This window comes from Microchirus variegatus (assembly GCF_963457635.1).
Source record: "Microchirus variegatus genome assembly, chromosome: 15".
Classification (NCBI taxonomy): Eukaryota; Metazoa; Chordata; class Actinopteri; order Pleuronectiformes; family Soleidae; genus Microchirus; species Microchirus variegatus.
In genome coordinates, this window is record NC_139816.1 from 13859200 (window position 1) to 13877436 (window position 18237).

The 18237-nt window shown below is 42.0% G+C and overlaps 1 protein-coding gene across 1 annotated transcript; it reads left to right on the top strand.

The window, feature by feature from the left end:
• Positions 1 to 957: 957 nt before the first annotated feature.
• On the top strand, positions 958 to 17696 carry hgd (homogentisate 1,2-dioxygenase; the record flags this gene model as incomplete). Its single annotated transcript, XM_083901545.1, has 14 exons — positions 958 to 1051; positions 10595 to 10666; positions 10927 to 11015; positions 11101 to 11206; positions 11367 to 11426; positions 12063 to 12154; positions 12287 to 12321; positions 12426 to 12505; positions 13300 to 13399; positions 14422 to 14546; positions 16320 to 16424; positions 16527 to 16653; positions 17266 to 17447; positions 17553 to 17696. The coding sequence occupies exons 1-14, from the start codon at positions 1010 to 1012 to the stop codon at positions 17694 to 17696; spliced, it is 1359 nt and encodes a 452-aa protein (XP_083757671.1). The 5' UTR covers positions 958 to 1009.
• Positions 17697 to 18237: the final 541 nt, after the last annotated feature.

Below are 18237 nucleotides of genomic sequence, written 5' to 3' on the forward strand. Positions count from 1 at the left end.
GCAATAACTTTTTGTGTGTGTGTGAGATTGGGACTGAAGCCACATAAAGGTCAGAGTCAGGTTTAGTTAAGATTTACAGTAAACTGGAACATGCTTTATTAATAATATTTGTATTTGTTTAGAAGTGTTTTACCTACAGAAACAATACGGAGAGTTATTTTGAGGCCTGATTCTTTTTAAACAATCCAAAAATATGATGTGTAATTGAATGATAAGCAGTTGTGCACCTGTCTCTACAAAGTGCGCATCCGCAACTTTTTTGTTGTTGTTGCGGTGTCACAAACTTCCGAGCTTGTTTACTTGCACGCAAATCAATGTAATGAGTGTAATAACAATATAAAATGTTATGCCTCTGTTTTCTCCCCCCCCCCCCCTTCCTCTCCACACCCGCGCGGTCACAAACAGACGTGCGTGTTACAGACGAGTATTTAGAGTCGCTCTGTAATTTGGGGGGGCACGATTTGATTCATTTATCCGCACACTGTTATTAACCCTGTGGAAAAAGAGATGTCAGCCGCCATTTCAGCCAGCAGGACACCCGCGCTTTGTTTAAATGCACTAATTACGCGCATACATTAGAGAAAGGGGGGGGGGGGGCCGGAATAGCCTGAACGCAATTTTCACATTTCCAATTTTCCGTCTATTTGACGCGCAGGTGATAGAGAGTGGGCTGCTGTTCCTGCATGATTTCATCACCACCACCTCCCCCTCTGTTTTCATCACACACTCACTTGATAGACCTAATAAACTCATATCCGGGTTATAAAGGCTCAGACACTGCTGCCGTATTTTTATACACTGATAAATCCACTTGGTGCCACGCACTGTGGCCATTCATGTTGGGCTATTCGTGTCAGCCAAGCATAGTTCATGTGTAGATTATTGTTTTTACGATATGTTTAAATAGCACCAAATGCAACACTCTCACACCTCTATGTCTCTGTCTTTTCCAGTGAAGGCCATGAAGTCCATCCTTTAGGACCAGCACTGTCAGGAACAGGTCATTCGAATGGCGCCATCTCGTGGAGGAAGCTGCACACTGCCGTTACAGGTAAATGCCCTGCAGTGCTCGTATATATGTATGGACATGGGGATAATTTAGCTGTGTAAACACATCACATGCTTGTCAGAGCACTGCTGAAACACCTGAACGCAGCACCGGTGAAACACCTAAACGTATCACATGCTTGTCAGAGCACTGTGGAGACACCTGAACGCATCACAGGCCTCTCCTAAACGTACATTTTTACAGCTCTTTTGCACCTAAATAACGTGCCCTTTCCTCCACCATGTGACCGATTTGACCTCGTGCGTTTGTATCCATGACCCCATAGGAACGTAATGTATTCAAAAAGACAATCATGTCCGTATTTATACGCAGAAATAAGACTCTCCGGCAGCTACTTCACATCTAATCCTCCTTTTTATGCCGCAGGTTTGTTGCAAAGCAACATGTGTAAATAACTGTCCACTAACACGCATCAATTGGCTTGTGGCCTTGGTGACGACGACTCATCCTCTATCCATCTTTGCGCTCTGACATAATTGGACACTTGCTCTGCTTGAGAGGCCAAGCAGGAAAAGACGGGAGGGAGGGAGGAAAGGGAGTGTGTGAGTGTGTGTGTGCGCGCGCGCGTGTGTGTTGATAGGGGAGGGAGGCTTTTAAGGCGCGCGTAAGCAAAGTTAATTAGCGGTTATTAACAGCCCGCATAATGAGAGCGAGAGGGAGTCAATTTAATGACTTTGTTAGCGCGAGTTCAGAGCGACAGGCGATGATCGAAACAACAAAGGCGAGCGCGCACGCAGCCATCATCCGTAATTTCCAGCGGTAATGCGGTCTGATCAGAAACAAAGGCTTCTAATTTCGTTCAACTGACTCGATAATTTGTCCTTATGTAAGGAGAATAATTAATGACTTAATGCTTCAACAGAAGTAGCTTTTCTGGTGGATTCGGGGGCCTCGCTCGCTGGAGAAGGTCGGAGGGAAATCAATTTCCCAGACCTATAATTATTTACATCATGAATTTAAAATGTGGACGTGTGTCTTTGCTCCGGGTTAGTGTGCACATGAGTGAGAGTCTATTAGGAGGAGAGAGGAAGGAGTCTCCAAATCTTCTTCCCTCAAGTAAATTGTGTATGGCAACAAATGAGCCACTTGTCACAATGTGGCACTGAATGGAAAGAAAGTCGTGCGTCATTTGGAGAGGTGACTCAAACCATGAGCGCATCCAACTGCCTCAGTTCGTCGGTGTCACTCGTCAGTCCATGGCTGTGGTGAGATGATACCTGTTCACACTTTCAGATGAGTTGATGTTCCACACCCGCTCCCAAACGGTGCTGCAGGTTGTGCGTTTTTACGCACGATCATTCCACCGCAGATGGCTTGCGTCGGACAAGATGTGAGGCCTATTATCGATTGGGGGAACGTGAGCCGCCTGTGGGCCACTCTTGGATTCATGGCAGGTGCATAGGTCACCAACACGAAAGCGGCAATTTCACGGCCCCCATTGTCTCCACTGATTACTGCTTTGATCATAGGGATCCACAGCCAGATACTCTCATGAGCCCACTGCGGAGTCCACGAGCTCCAGAGCTGAAGGGGTCATCATCACCATTATCTGCCACATCATCATCATCATCATCATAACCACCATCATCAGCACCGTCATCATCATCATCACCACAAGCTGACCATGCAAACCCGCGGCGCCGCGTGTTTTCTCAGCCGCGTTTGCCCTTTTATTGATTGCGGCGTCTTCATTTTAATTCGATTGCGCCCGAGTGTCAAAAAATCCCGCAAGAATCATCCCAGTAATGAGATAATCAAAGTAATATATGCAGATCAGTTATGTTGCCAGTTTATCAAAACCGCGAGTGCCCCCCCTTGAGTCTGAAGAAGTCCATTTATTCAGTTAGTGGCAATACCTTGCGCAAATGGCGCGATGCAAATGACAGTTGATTAGACTAAATTAAGAACCTCGTTTCTCCCTGACCTTGTCTGAGTTTTATGTAAATTCTTCTTTTTTTTTACCCCCTTGTTATAATGTGAAAGAAATGCGGATTTACACCTTGGCCTTTAAGAATCCGAACAATATTTTTCTTCAAGAGAAGCAATGGTCATCCTCAAATCAACTGCATGGATTTTTTTCCTTTTCTAGTCCTTCTGTCTGTCTCTGCCAAATCTCAGTGTATGTTGACCTCAGTGCAGCTCCCACAGGGACACAAAGTGTGCCTGTGCAACTTCCTTGCTGTGGGGGGAGTGTGCCATGAAGATAGACTAGACTAAGATGTGTGTGCAGGCCTGCTTGAGTGTGTCTGCATGTGTGTGTGTTTACGCGATTATATGAACTCATGTGTGTACCATAACATATTGTCTTAGGGGGACAGTGAGTGCAGTCGAGACTTCCTCTCAGTGGGGTGTGTGGGGCCTGTTGATGGGAAAGGAATAAATCCAATATAGATTGCAGGGCTGCGCTGCCTCCCGCTGGGGACCCTCAGACTTGCAGGCCATAGAAGTGCTTTTTCTCCCCCCAAATTGGCCTGAGAGGAGCAGGAGCATCCAAACTACACCCCCCAACGTTGCGCCTGCCTACGACCTAATGATGGTGCAGGGGGGGGGGGACGGACGCACACGTACGCATGCATGTATGGCGACGGCGCTGTGTGCACGCCGAAATTCGCCCACACACACACACACAATCATCCCCAGGTTGATATAACACCAGTCACTTGGATAAGAAAACCACACAGATATAAACCACCTTCCTCGTCCTCTGATGTTGAACACACTCATTCGTTGTCCAAAGACCATTCACCTCAAGTTTCCCCTCTTCACATCGCAGACTACTCCTCAAAACTACCTAGCTAAACTGCAGATTGAGAGGAGGCATCCTCGCTATCTGTCCACAGGCTTCATAGGGAGGGGTGAATGGTATAACTGGCACCATGCTAAGTGTCTGAACTGATACACACTCCTGCCCTTTGGTTCCCCTCCAAGGGGGAGAAAAAAAAAGCCCCACCAGCGGCACCCCAATGCTATTACGCTTCCAGCCAAACATCCCAGCCACTGTCATTTCGCTTCTATCCAGGGAGCTAATTCTATTTGTGATGAGGTGTCTGATGTGTTGCTGGGTCAGACCCAGAGACAGCGCGACAGAATATCTTATAGGCAGAAAATTATGGCTCACTGCGCCTCATTACCTGCTCACGGGGTACTTTATGTTAACGACACTAAAGCTCATATGTATGAGTGAATACAAAGATGTAAACAAGCGGGACTGGTTTGAATACCGCGTCGTAGTACAAACTAATGTACAACATAATGTCAGAAGCTTTTTTGCATTTGTTAGTATTGAAGGACAGCGAATAACGTCGAAATCAGCAGCTAAAGCAATGAAGTGTGACTCTACCTGCAGCCTTTATGCTGATGCACTTTACTGTGGGATGATGTGTATGAAGGGCCTAAGATGACAGACGTATAGTATAGTATCTAACAACACAATTCTGTTGCTTTATTTTCCATGTATTTGTGTATTTTGATGTGTTAGGCATCCTCGGAAATCAACGCATCTGCAATTAATCAACAATATGTGTTTATGCCGACAATGCAAATGCAAATGACAGCATCGCACTGTTAGTTAGTGTTAGCAGGAGGTCATTTGACATTTTTATTCTCTGGAATAATGACTCCGAATTGTTGGCCGTGTTTTTGTGGCAGAGGATGCAGTGTGTACAATGAGTGCTCACTGCAGTGGCCCTGTTTTTGTTTGTTTGTTTTTGTTCTTTTAAAAGCTCCCTTCATGGGAAATATGGGGCCTTTCTGTGACTTTATTGCTTTTGTGTAGTTCAACACATGTCACAAATCCAGATTCTAATCTTAGTTTAGTATTAACTAAGTGTGTGTAAGTGTGTTGTGTTGGCTTTGTAGCACAGACACAGACACACACACACACACACACACATATCCCTTCTGTACCTTCTCCTCCCTGGACGTCTCATGCATCTTTGGCATTATCCACTCATCCACATGAACTAATCTCCTTCCTTGTCCACTCTGACTTGTCGTTTTTTTTCTTTCTTTCCGTCTTCTCGACCATTTCCTACTCTGTATTTTCTCACATTCATCTCTGTCACGCCTCCCTTGTCTCTTGATGCTGATACACCTTTCAACTCGTTGTGTTCAGACCCTTCACTCGAGTCTCTGCTGTGGCACATCAAATTATGTTTTCCCTTCATCAGCTTGAGTGTTACGAGCTATTTTCCATTTCTTTTATTAATATTGATTTGTCTGAGGGGTGTGCTGAAACCAACTTGTACATTTTTTTGGGGGGGGGGGGGTTGCATAATAAGCCGCTCGAATGCAAAGACAAAAACGAGCGGTGCTTTAAAAAAAAAAAAAAAAAAAAAAAAAAGATATGCAACACAATTCCTTTGACATCAATAATTGGTAAATCCTTAGATTAATTTGTAAGAATTGTCCTCGGAGTGCTCAAGTAATTGTGTTTGTGTGTCCTTTTTTTTTTATTGCATGCACCCCCTCTCTTTAAAGCACATCTTTATAACCAAGCAATTCCAAAGCAATTTTCTCTGTGGGAGGAGAGTGTAATTTTCTATTCTGTGACACTGTGATGTGTAAGAAACTGGGAGCTGGCACTAAAAGGCGTCTGTAGTGTGTGTGTGTGTCTTGGTGTGGGTGTGAGCTGCTTTAATGGCCAACGTAGGGCGGGTGGTGGCGGTGGTGAGCGGGTGCATGTCAGGAAGGCCATCATTTAATGACTCCCAAATTGTGCCCTCCTTGTTAGAGCTATCGTCCTGGAAACACGAGGCTGTGAACCAGGAGAGCGCCACTCGCTGCAACAGTCTTTTATCTTCATATTAAACCATTTGCATAATATTACCGACGATAGATAGGATACAGCAAGACCTACTCAGGGGAAGACAGTGAGAGAGAGAGAGAGTTGGCACAGAGGGTATACTACATGTCCTTGCAAATCTAATCAGCGTTAAATGGAGCTGTCACAGATGTGTGTGTCTCCGAGTGTGTGCGCCACTGGGTGGATCATGTCAGGAGTCATTTAACATTAAGGTGCAGCAGTGGGTAACAGGGCTGTAATTACAAAATACAAGAATCGGAGCCGTTTCTTGTTCGACGTTGACATCCAAATACAGCAGTTACCCTTCAGCGATACACGGGATGAGGCCAGGTGCTCACAGTTCACATGTCACATGTACTTATACGTCCTTCACAAAGTTAAGTTATAACGTGTTTTCTTTTTTCCATGTGTTGATCAAATTGTACGCAGTTATTGCGGCTCCACAGAAAAATCTCACATTCCGGCTTCTCCCCCTCAAAATCGCTGATGTGTTTTGCAGTGATGCTGGATTTTTGGATGTGATATCAGCAGACCAACAAAAGACTCAATTTCATGTGTTGTGTCGCTACAACATCTATCTATAATGTATTATGTGGTGTTTTGAATTGTGACTCGTGTTTATATCTGTATTTCTCTCTGCCCTGAGTCAAATAGAGAGAGGGTGAGAGAATCTCATTACTGTGGAGAAACAGAAACAGAAACATGCATAAGAACGCACTAATTATTAGTTGTTGCTACCTGCCACTGCCTGATTAATTTAATCAAATATACTTGATACAGAAATTTAGCAGATATAGTGCTCAGCTCTCGTAGAAGCACTATAATTATGGCTAATCTTCATCTTAATAATTGATTGAGAAAAACAGTTGCTGTACACTCCTTGAGTGTGGTTGTATGAGGTGCGGACACATTGTTAGCACTGACTTTGCAACGCTGCCGATGCTGAAAACAGGCCTGAGAAACAATTGTACACTGATATCACGGCTGTCGGCAAGGAAGAAGAACTGATTTTAGCCACTAAACTGGACTTAATGGTCCCATATTATGCAAAATCAACTTTTTAATAATTTAAATATATATGTTTGGGACTCTGGAGGTCCTACCAGTCGCCAAAGTGTAAAAAAGATGACTCCCTAATGTTGTTGTGGTCCTCCTCAGTTTAAGTATAAAGTTAGTTGCCTCGCGGAGCTCCGCTTTGTCCGTAAAACACGCGAGAGTGCTGGCAACGGCATCCGAAAACGGGAAGTCCATGAAAAGTTCTATTCTTGGCTCCACAGTGCAGCACAGAGTTCTACACAAACTTCCACCCTCAGAGGATTTATCTGTCCAGTGGATACATGTTATATATGACGGCAATGTGCCTGCTAGAGCCTGCAAATGATCACTTTTCCAAATGCTAACTGCTGTTAGCTCCCAGTAGCCAGTTGTGGCTGATGTCATTTCCTGTCCCTTGAGTTTCCCTTAAGAGATACTACTAAACAGAGCGTTCTGAACAGGGCTGTTTTGGCAGGGTGATTGAACTGCTGTGGTGCTTCATCCTTATGGTATTTTGACCAAAGCATGTCACAGTTCATTAAGACACCAGTGAACTAGTTTAACTAGGAGAAATAGGATATAATATGGGACCTTTAAGGCTCACCTAATGACATATGTGTGAGCGTAAGTCTACAGGTGTGACTGGAAATGGAAATGTTGAAATTGCCCACTTTCTCGCACCAAAATCGGCATTTTGAGCCTGCAGGGACACAGGGAGCGGTTGGTCTACTGCTGCCTTCTTTGGTGTAAACTCAACAATGACTGCAGCAGCGGCTCAACAACTTCTGTGATGTAAAATGGATGATTTTTTTTCTCTGCAGTCAGTATTGACAGTCTCATGCAGTCACACTTCAACAAAACAAAACAAAAAATCTGAACTATCACTTTAATGCTCCTGCACACCCTTGGTAATCCCACACAGGTCAGAAGGTGGCGATAAATAGCACATACTGTACTTGTGTGTGTGTGTGTGTGTGGACCCCATCTGCTATGAAAGGCTAAAAATGTCATCACATCACACAATAGTCCTACCACTGTCTGTGTGCGTGAGACAGATTTCCTGTTTACGCATACGGGGATAGACTCTGCCAGGTGAGTGTACCATTTACCATCAAAGCCATTGAGTTCAGCAGGCATCTAATAACAAAGCGTTTATGGCCTACTCACACATGCATAGATATCTCTGTCAGAAGACAACAACAGTGTCCTCTCTGCTGTCTCCAGCTATTCCTGCCTCTCTTAAAACACACACACACACACACACACACACACACACACACACACACACACACACACACACCACCCAGATTGGACTCAAATAGGCTACACTAGAATTCTATCATCAGACTCGGGGGGGATGAAATTAAAATCCCTCATTTTCTTTCTCCCTACAAGGAACAGATCAATTTCCGGAGACCGGGACATGATATTTTCCTGCCATTGGCTTTTCTCGTCTTTGGCACAGCACCTTGACTGCCTGTCAGTGGGGGGCCCGGGCCTGACTGCACGCCTCGCCGGAGAACAGTTACTTCTGCCGCGGCGAGTTTATTTGCGCCTCGCTATGAGAATTGCCATCATTTACCCTTCCCCAACACCTCCCAAAAATGAAAGAAATAGACAAGAAGAGGGGGAGGCGAGCCAAGAATGAGAAAGACAAAATTGATTCTTTCTGATACATGCCACACGGGGGACATTAGGTCCCCATCGTTTGAGCATCCATCTCAAGAAATGAGCTGAATACATTTTTGCTTAAAGTAATGTATAGGGCCTCTTGCAGGCTTTTGCGGTTCTTCATATTGGAATGAATTGCTCACTGCGGCATGTGGAGGTTGCTACGTGGATTGTGTGGGTCTTAAAGGGATAGTTTAAAATGCTTTTTCTGTGAGGTGTCGGCACAATATCAACACTGAATCCTGCATGCAAGGGAGTGCGGTGTGGGATACTTGCTTTATCTAAAACATGGCTGCCAGCAGGGATGAATGAGAATATTTTTGCCACTTAAGTCAACAATATCTCACCTTTAGACAAGCTTTTCTTAGTGGAAAGTAAAGTCAGTAAAACACAGACTCTCCTGCACCAAAGTATTGTAAGTAAAAATATTTCGCAATTTTACACCATAATTTCGTCCTTACTTTAGCCTGTCTACCCCCAGTCTGCCACAAAAATTGTGCAGTTAAATTGTTGTTTGTAATTTGTTTTTTTTATGTCGAACCAAATTTAACTTAACCAAATGTAACCTAACCAAATTCAACCTAACCTAATTTAACCTAACCTTACCATGTAGAATATATTAATTTATTCAGCCATTTGCAGTATCTTTCCTATGTTGAATGTATTTTCCCAGTGTCCTCGTTACCTGTGTTGCATGCAAACAAAAGTAGCCTTTGTTCTTATTTATCTTGGCGATGACGGTGGATCTTGTTTGACCAGAAATGTGCCCTTTCCCCTTTGCAGGATGCCCTGCAGCTGCAGCTGCTGTTGTTGCTGCTGCTGCGTCACAGAGCCTGTCAATGCTTAATTGAAACCATGCAGAGGAAAGAGAATAAATCCAGCCCCCTTTTTTTCCACTCACTTCACACCGGCACACACTCTTTCTGCAGTGGACTTTAGTTGAATGCAGTCAGAGTCACATCATTGACACAAATTACTAACCAAAACAGCTGCTGGCGGAAATTTAACACAACACAACAATGGCTGGACTCAAGGTGAGGCAACATTAGTTTACAGATCTACTTTTTAATATTGAAAGTGCTTAGTCACCAAAACATTAAATATCTAACAAACTAAGATTCAAAATACTCTGGAAAGCATGAAACATGTGTTCCCATATCATTTGGAAACTAAAGTAGAAAGTGTTGTGTTCATCAACTTTTGATGTTGTGTGCAAAAAAAGTGAAACGTGTATAAAAGGACTAAACTTTAACAGAGGCAAACCAGCTGAGCTGAGTGGAGGGAGGCGTTCAGTCGGACCAATCAGAGCGCTGCATTCCGCAGCTGCCCAGATGTTGACTGAGATTCTTTTGGGAAAAAAAACAAAAAAAAAAGAACAGCAGCACAAACTTGTTTTAGGAGTAAAGTTTATTTCCAACACATTTTTTTACCTCAATGTTCCACTGTGTTCCATTACATTTTTTAATTCACACCTTTGAACCATTTACTCCAGTGTGGTTTTTACTGGTTCTACTGTGTTTGTTTTTATTTTTTTGACCCTTCCTAAACCGCTATATTTTTACATTTGCTGTATTACTTTACACACTATTCTCTCACAAGAGACACACACTGGTGCTTCCTAAATGTTTTGACACACGGACGCACACATATGGAAACCATTCCTGCTTTCTGCACGCTAACTGTGACTCGGCAAGATTTCTTTACCATCTGCAAAGTCCATGTTGTTTCACTGGTGACGGGCAGATATCGGAGGCTGGTGATCGAAGTCATATAATTGAAGAATTGCCCAAAATTCTCCATGGAGGGTGTTTGTATAATTAGTCTGTTTTTTGTTTTGTTTGATCATAGATCTAATGTGAATCAATATGACGACAATTAACAAAAAGACAAGCCTTAATGACAAGCCTTCAGATTTAATTATAACCAGCATGAACACATTTATCCTGCATTACAATGAAGCTGCGTGATGTATTTTTTCTTTTTTAATTTTTTCCTTGACTGTTTGTCTGTTCCAGTATCTGAGCGGCTTTGGGAACGAGTTCTCCTCCGAAGACCCTCGCTGTCCCGGATCATTACCTGAGGGACAGGTAGCTCGCAAACACATAAACACAAAACACTGATTGTGTGGTTCAATTAGTGACATGATACTAATGTGTTTCACAGGAATCATTTAAAAAGCTAATCGTAAAGAGGCATGAGGTCGGGCTCTAAGTTGCCTTTCATTCACATGTTTATTGACACTCATTATTTTGCTAACCACCTGTAAAAGAAACCACAAAATTCGAAGCTGGGCCAACAAATACTCTTGTGCATAACATTAAGATCACGTTTCTTCTCTCGTCTACAGAACAATCCTCAGGTTTGTCCCTACGGCCTCTACGCTGAGCAGCTCTCCGGCTCTGCTTTCACCTGCCCACGACCAGCCAATAAGAGGAGGTTATATCCTGCTCCTCTGATATGAATACACCACGCTATCAACAAGCAAATACTGATCCTTTTCTCCTTTTTTTTTTTCCTCCAGCTGGTTGTACCGAATCCTCCCGTCTGTCAAACATAAGCCTTTTGCCGCAGTGCCATGTGGGAATTTGTCGGAGAACTGGGACGAGGTGGAGCCTGATCCAAACCAGGTAGCTTTTAAGAGACTCCTGCTCATTAAGCTTCTTTTCTCACTCGACAATAAACTAATATATGTCTAATTAAGAATAAAAAAACTAAAACTCTTCTTCACCACTGACTTTGACGATGCTTTCCTCCTAATTGGCTGACGCTGATGTTTCTCTCTTCCAGCTGCGGTGGCTTCCATTCACCATTGCCAAACCAACAGAGAAGAAAGTGGACTTTGTGGCTGTAAGTTATTTATTTTGTGGCGAAAAGTTCTATTCTTGGCTCCACAGTGCAGCACAGAGTCCTACACAAACTTCCAGCCTCAGAGGATTTAGCTGTCCAGTGGATACATGTTATATATGACAACAATGTGCCTGCTAGAGCCTGCAAATGATAATTTTACCAAATGCTAACTCCTGTTAGCTCCCAGTCGCCTCTGTGGCTGATGTCATTTCCTGTCCCTTAAGTTTCATTTTACTTAAAGATGGACCTAAAGAGATACTACTAAACAGAGAGTTCTGAACATGGCAGGGAACTAGTTTAACTTGGAGAAATTGGATATAATAAGAGTCCTTTAATGCCTAATGAAACTTTCCCTGTAAAGGTCAAAACTTTTGACTGTAAAGGTCAAGAACAAGGTAGTACCCACTTTTAATACGTAGTCTCAAGGACGGTCTGTTATGAAGTGTATGAGAGTTCGGTAGATGAGAAATAGGTCTTATATATTGGTTTTTATTTTTTATTTCAGAAAAGCCAGGGACAGGAGTTGCAAACTAGCAAATGTCTATATATATCAGATGTACTTTATCTCCACTCTGTCTCACTGCATTGTCCCTGATAAACAAACCTTAATTGAATTTATTGAATTGCATCTGCCAGGGTCTGCAAACGCTCTGTGGAGCTGGCGATTCCAAATCTCGCAACGGCATCGGCGTCCACGTATACACGTGTAACACGTCCATGGTGAACAGGTGAGCGTGTATTTGTGTGCAAATGTCGCTCCATCCTGTAACAAATAGATGTATTTTCAACAGGCAGCAACAAAAAAATAAATAATAATAATAAAACATAAACCCTGTGCTTCAATTGTTTTCCTGTTCCAGGTGCTTCAACAACTCGGACGGAGACTTTCTGATTGGTGAGGAAAAGTGCTGTTGATGTTTTCACTGTCAGTTATCTCAAGAACAATGATAGCTCAATCCCTCCGTCCGTCTCCTGCCTCACATTTTCTTCTCTCTACAGTTCCCCAGCAGGGTGAGATCTTGATCACTACAGAGTTTGGGAAGATGATGGTGGAGCCGAACGAGATCTGTGTCATCCAGGTGTTTATTTCCATCTCCTTATTTTTCTTGGAAGTCCAGAATTGTTTTTTTCTGCTCCCAAAACCTAACTTTCTATACTTGGGTATGGTTTGATATTTTGTTTGTTTCCAATTTGACTTTAAAACGAAATAAGAATTCAATTAAATTTGAAATCACGACATACAGACGTATCAAAACCTCAACCATATAATCCAATCTAATCCCAATTTATCGATATAGCACATTTAAAACAGTTGACAATAAGCGTTGCATAAATACACAAAACAGACACAATATGAAACGAGGTGAAATAAAAGCAATGTATAAAAAAAGACAAAAACAGAATGTTAAACCAATATATATAATTCAGTCAACAATATAAATATTTACCATAGCACTTACACACGTTTATTATGTATTATAATAGACTTCCTTCTAATCCAAATAACATGAAAAAAATACCTTATTGTCATAATTATTACCAATTTCTTATAGTAGGGATGAAAAATAAGGCATGGTGTAATAGTAACAGTCAGGATGTAACAAGCGTATCTTGTCTATTTGGGTCAAATTCCTCTGAATTTGGCAAAAACCACTTCCTTCTGTAACGTTTGAATAGATAAATGGACTTAAACCATCCCCCCAAAATGGGAAACTCCTTTGTTATAAAAAATTAAATTTCAAAGAATAAAAATATTATGAATAAAATATGTCTCAATCATGGGGGATTATCCATCGCTAATAGATACTTGATTGCAGCTTCTATATGTGACACAAAAACTAAGAATTAATTTATTCTCCTTTATTTCCTCCAGCAAGGGATGCGCTTCAGTGTGGATGTGTTCGGAGCAACCAGAGGTTATATTCTGGAAGTGTATGGGTGCCACTTTGAAATCCCCGACCTGGGACCCATAGGTGTGTTGCTTTTGTGTGATTTGTGGTCATTGTACAACATCTCTGAATCTGTGTCTGAATGTCTGCGCTCCGTCCAAATCAGTAATTTTGTTTTTGAAGTATATAAACATTAGCTCTTCATATAGACCAGAGATTAGACCAGATATTCCCAAAATGAAAGGTCCAGTGTGTCACATTTAGGAGGGTATTTGGCAGAATAGTATCAGTGGCCAGATTTCAGTCCCGATCTGACCCTTCTGTCATTCTGGGTGCTTTTGATTTTAGGATGATTTGAACAGATTATCAAACCAAATTACCCTGAGGTGTGAGGGATTAACAGACTATGATTACATTACAAATGCATACAAGAAAACTGCAACAACAACAAATAAAGAACGTAAAGTAAGGTGTCATGGAGATAATTTACATCAGGGCTTTTGTAACTTGTACAAGCCAATGTTCTCAGGCATGACTTCATCCACGGTTTTGCTTTGCGTTTCTCAGCACAAAACATCGCAGACACAACAGCTATTAACTTCATGACGACTTCATGTATTTTTATATTCTGAAGTCACGTTAAATCACGCGAGATCCGCGTTAAACACCAAGTGTGTGGTCCTGCTTCATGACTGGACTGGATTAAAATGTTAAAAATCAGTTACAAAGTTTGTTGTGTCTGTGGTCTCCCACATTTTTTATTTTTTTTTTTTAAATCAAGACAGTTTTGACCTTTGAAAGTGCTGTGGCCCTGTTTAAGTTGGGCAAAACGTTTGATCGTAACGCTAATCAACACGCACGTTTTGCTTTTTCCACCTGAAAGACACTGTTCCATCACGCCCAACCTAGCACATAATCAAGTGTTCCATCACATCAGAGCCCTCAACCAATGACGAGACACAGTGAATTTGAGTATCAACAAATCCAGTGACGCCCCTTCATAGACTGATTATTTAAAAACAATTGTTAATATAATATGATTATATGAATCTTGTGTCATTTTGTGTCTTTTTTAAAAAATATAATTATGTGTGCATTATTGGCAGGAGCCAACGGTTTGGCCAACCCGCGTGATTTCCTGTGTCCGGTTGCTTGGTATGAGGACCGCACACTGTCCACAGGTTACACCGTCATCAACAAGTACCAAGGGAAGCTCTTCGCCTGCCAACAGGTGCTTTTTTTTTTTCTTCCTTTTATTTATTCTTTTGTGCTATTTCAATGTTCCGCGTGTCATTACACTCACATGTACACAGGCGCTGTATGACAGGGGCCCCACGCATAATTGCCATATTTGGCCTATTTACCCTATTTAGGTCTGCGTCTGCCTCAGTAAACACCACCAAACCCTGACTAACAGGAAACTGCCCAAGTGAAGCATATGATCCATTAGCCGCTCCTGCGATGGAACTGCCATTCCCTGATGATTTAATATACAAGTGTGAGCTGTAATCCATTCAGCGGGTTTCCGCCTCAACTCCCTAATGAGTCTTAATCACTCATAATTAGTTAAGGCGTTCTGGAGACGCAGACAGTGTACCTGCTTTGTCGGGGAAAGAAAAAAAAACCTTTCACAAGTTAAGCATTAATTTCACCGTTCACCACTGATCCCTCCCCCTCTAAAAATGTCCACATAATTGAATCGACACATTATTTTTTTTTAAACTGAAACAGGGAGGAGGTGGGGGGGGGGGGGTTGTAAATGTGGAAACCATGTCAAACCACACTGTTATTATTCATCGTAGGAAGTACACAGAGGTGAGATACCGTCTCTGCTGTCGCGAAACAAACAGTTTCCATCTCTCTCTTGTGAGCTTCTGCTCCGCCATGTGCTGGAGGTTAAAGGCCGCGAGCGCCTGACACTCTTTTCCTGGCGTTCCGCCCTTGCACGAGCACTGTATGTGGGGTGAGGCCACAGGAGTATGAAAATAGGGTGGGGGTGTGGGGGTTTGGGGGTGTGGACGGGGGACGCGAGCCTCATCTCAGGAAAGATGGTGCGGCTGCTGCTCCCGCCTGCTCCCGCCTGCTCCTGCTGGTTTTTTCCCCTGCAGTGAACTAAAATTGCTCAAATTAACTTATTATTTGCTTGACTGGGCCAATATGTTTGTGTTGTGTTTTTTTTTGTGTGTGTGCATGTGTGTGCAAGTGCTCGCTCTCCTCCATTTTCCCCCTTCATTTTAATCGCATGTGGTGGAGTTACCATAAATGAATGCTAAAGAAGTTGCCCACCCTGGGTCCTTAAAGGCCTTTTTTTTTATATATATATTTAAACTCCTGTAAATCGTATGCGTGTGATTTGGTGTTTCTGAGTTATGTGTGAATATACTTATGTATGAATATTTGTGTGTGCATTGGCTTGTTTTATTGTACTTTTTTGAGCGTGTGTGTGTGTGTGTGTGAGGAGCATCGAGGTCACTCAGGAGGCATCTTGAGTCGTAATGAACTGTATTGATTTCAGAGCTCCTGTTGAATGTCTTTTTTCGTACTGACATTATCAGAACAGAGAAACTATACAAAATTGCTCTGGGATTTAACAATCAAGATAAAGAAATATCCCTGCACTCACTGTTACCGCTGCTCTCCCCCAATAACTGTGCTGCTGCGAGCATCAAAATGCTCAAAGTTTGGTAAAGTTTGATTGTGTGGCCAATTACCCCATAATACCTGGAGCCTTGTATCAAAAAGAACAGGGGGAATGAAAGAGAAGAATGAAAGAATGAAGCAAACCCTCTTTCACAATCAACCCTTGTCATTATAAACCTTTTTTTTTTCATCTGTCTTTATGTCAAGGAGAACTCTTGGGGAATTTAAGATTACAAAGAAATTATTCATTGTTCCCCTTTCTCTGAGAAAATCTCAATTTTAAATCCTTTGTGTTTGTTGCTTTGGTCGACTAGTCTTATTTGTTTTGTTCTCTCTGTGTGTGTGTGTGTATATATATATATAGGATTTTTCTCCTTTCAACGTGGTTGCCTGGCACGGGAATTACACGCCGTACAAATACAACCTGGAGAACTTCATGGTGATCAATTCTGTGGCATTCGACCATGCGGTGAGGGTCATGTTTTTAACTTTGCCTTTTGTAAAAGTTGGGTTAATTTACCCCTTAAAGATACATATAACATGTAATGTTTTGTTCTTTTGACAATCTTAGGATCCGTCCATTTTTACCGTGCTGACTGCCAAATCCACACGACCTGGTGTGGCCGTTGCCGACTTTGTCATCTTCCCCCCGCGGTGGGGTGTGGCTGACCGCACCTTCCGTCCACCATACTATCACCGTAAGAACAAAAACCACACATGTGAAAAGTGACTTTAGCACATTTTACTGTAGAAAGCTTTAAAGGTGCCATATGTAAGAATGTGGCCAAAAACGGTTACTACATTCAAATGCAAAATACAGAGGTCTTTTAGGTTTCATTTTCTGATGTAACTGCCAACCCGTGGTTGCTCTGCAGCTGAGGCTCTACTGAATATATTAAAAAATATAAAAAAATATTTTTTTTAATGCAAATATTTTGGCTGAACTGTTGTTGTTGGTGAGTTCAGTTTGTTATATGAACTTATTCCTGAGTCTCTGTGACATATTAGGAGGATTTTATGGCCAGTTGCTTTAGATTTATTACATAATGCACCTTTAAGTATTAATTATGAGAACTGTTCCATTTCTAAATGAAACAATTCAGCCATAAGCTAATATGTCTTTACATGGGCTGTGTAAAGATGGAAAACTGCTGAAGCCCCCATCACAGTGAGCTTTGTCAGGGTTTACCACAGATCTGTAAGGACATCTGGTGGAAATGAGTGTTACAGCTTGTGCTCCTTGTTCGACACACACACACACACACACTGCACCACGTTACAGCTTCTCCCTCTCTTTTAAACGGAGACAGGTAACTGCATGAGTGAGTTCATGGGTCTGATCAAAGGCCACTACGAGGCCAAAGAGGAGGGTTTCCAGCCTGGAGGGGCCAGCCTCCACAGCATTATGACACCGCACGGCCCGGATTTCGACTGCTTTGAGAAGAACAGCACTTCTGAGCTAAAACCTGAGAGGGTGGCTGAGGGCACCATGGTAAAATATATATATGTATATATATATATAAATTGAGATGAAATTTCAAAGAAAAAAACAGTATCTTAATTAAAGTTCTGTGGAATCTGTGTCTTTTTCCTTCAGGCATTTATGTTCGAGTCATCCTTCAGTATGGCAGTGACCAAGTGGGGTTTGCAGACGTGTCAGAGGCTTGACAAGACCTACTATGAATGCTGGCAACCTCTCCGCAGCCACTTTAATCCGAACTGGAAGCCCAGCAAGAATTAGACCAGTTGATTCAGCAGTTTAACCAAAATAAAGGTCCTGATTTCACTCTTTGACATAACTATCCAATTTTGGAGAACTAGCCTTTCCTTGAGTTATTTGATCAGGTTTATGAATTGAAAACATACCCTGTAATTTAGACACTTATTCTTCACCAACTATGAATGTCCTTATACTGGGGAATACAATGACAGCTAGTCTGTATGAATTGTGTCTGTACGCTCTAATGTTTAACAGTTAATAGAGAAACATTCATTTGAGAAATTAAAAACTGAATGTTAGTTTTTACTTTGAAGATGAATAACAAAAAGGCCTAAATAAACTATTACGTAATTACTTAATATTTAATATATTGATCTCATGAAATACAATATATATATATATATATATATATATATATATATATAGCTGTACTTTCCAGTAAGGACTAGCAGCATAAAAAAAGAAAGTAAAATAACTTCACAAATGATGGACTTGAAAATGATTCACACATTCACAATCTTTCCTCTTACTTACACGTTCACCTCAATAATCAAAATCCAAC